The following is a 1,842-nucleotide window of genomic DNA, read 5'->3' on the forward strand; positions in this document are numbered from 1 at the left end:
TGGGAGCGCTGCCACGCTCCCAAGCGGCGCACTGTAGCAGTGCGCCACCGGGCCGGCCCAGGGACCACTTTTAATGTCCGTCTACTCCCACCCCATTAAGATTCTTCCAACTTCCAGTTTCTTCCACCTCAAAGAGCATCACAGCTTTCTAAATCCTCAACTTTTGGTTTTTATTTGTCTTAGCAGCAAAATACCTCTACGGTAAGAGTATCATAAAAAATGGCTCTCATTAATTAAAAAAAGAAAAGCTTAAGCTTTGAGTTTTCTGTTTTGTTTTTTTTTTATGAGTATGGGTATAATCTTAATAAGGTGGTTCTTAGTTGTCTACCTATCTTTTTACCATAATGGAAACACGATTTTGGAATTTTCAGGATGGAGGAAAGAAACAAAAGAAATAGTGGGAAGTTTAAAAAGTAAAATAAAAAAATTAAACTCTTACGATGGGTCATTTTGCCAGGTTCTGCAGGCAAACTTTTATTTGAAGAAATTCCTTTTTGTGCTTTGTATTTAAAGTAAAATTAGGTAGCTAATGGGGCCCCTCAACCCTGAGAACACGACAGAGAAAAACTGCAAGGCATATGATAGTTATCGAAATACCGCACGACTGTTCCAAGCTTTAGAAGAACTTCCAAAAAGTACAAAGATGGCTATTTTAAAATTCCATACATATTAAGATAAGATGGGTTCTTTTACATAGTATTTTCAGACACAACCAACAATGTAATCTACAGAATTATATACAGCTCTATTCTATTGGCCAAAGGAAAAGTAGATAGATACTGTGAAAGTGGACTTTGAATTCTTTCTATAACATATTAAATTTCCAGACAACCTCAGCAGGGCTCTTCAAGTTCTAAACACTTTCTAGCTAAATCACAGCACCATCTTGATGAAAAGAGCCAGATATTATGACGGCTGTTACCAGAGTTAGCTTGTAATTAAAAGGCTGTGGCAACTTCGGCTCCGTGACGACCTCCAACTTTAATACAGTCTCGAGGAAATTTGTCCAACTGTTCATATGCCAGCCTCCCGTCTTCTCCTGGATAAAGAACATTAAGCATGAATTCAAACTTAGCTATTTTATTCATCACTCAAAATAAATTAGTATGAATTGTTTAGGTATGGATTGCTACAATTTGCTATGTTAACTTTAGGTAAAGAAAAGACATCTTCTGTTACTCTTAATTATGTTATTGTTTTCTAGGTAATGTTTAGAACAACCAAGAACTTTTGAGCTAATGCCAGAAACCAAAAGAATGCCAGGGTGTGAAACAGAATAGAAGTACTTTTGATGTTGATAATTTTACGTAAGAGATTTATTCCTGAGTTATCATATGGATTATATTTTAAGTGCATCAGGGATTTCAGTATGGCTGATCCTTGACCTCAGTGAATTGAACTTTAAGATAACTTTTACCTGTGTACATTATATTTTGATACATATAAATGATCATTGGTAACAGTCAAATTTAGGCTTTCAAACTTCAGCTAAAAAATTACTCTTTGCTATGTAAACATGGTGATGCCTTCTATCAGCCAACAGCTAGTTCCATTTTGTTCACAGCACTGTCTTGAACAGCCACGATATATTTGCAAATAATTTTAATATTTTGTCCTATTTTTCTTACTTAAAAAAATGTTTTGCGGTTGGCTGGTTAGCTCAGAGTACAGTGTTGATAACACCAAGGTCAAGGGTTTGGATTCCTGTACTGGGCCAGCTACTACACACACACACACACACACACACACACACACACACACACACACAAAATACATTTTTTAAAAAATAAATAAATAAATGCATAAAATTTTTAAAAAGATTAGAAAATGGGGAAATGAAGT

At 35.3% G+C, this 1,842-nt stretch overlaps 1 protein-coding gene across 1 annotated transcript in view; it reads right to left on the minus strand.

The window, feature by feature from the left end:
• Window positions 1-701: 701 nt before the first annotated feature.
• Window positions 702-1,842, minus strand: part of FAM65B (family with sequence similarity 65, member B) — a gene marked incomplete at its 5' end in the record, with an annotated part of 26,436 nt that continues 25,295 nt past the window's right edge. The window contains one exon of the mRNA XM_008594284.1: window positions 702-1,039. Within this exon, the coding sequence (XP_008592506.1) occupies window positions 939-1,039 (101 nt within the window). The remainder of the gene's footprint in view (window positions 1,040-1,842) is intronic.

This window comes from Galeopterus variegatus, unplaced genomic scaffold (genome assembly GCF_000696425.1).
Source record: "Galeopterus variegatus unplaced genomic scaffold, G_variegatus-3.0.2 Scaffold10520, whole genome shotgun sequence".
NCBI classification, from domain to species: domain Eukaryota; kingdom Metazoa; phylum Chordata; class Mammalia; order Dermoptera; family Cynocephalidae; genus Galeopterus; species Galeopterus variegatus.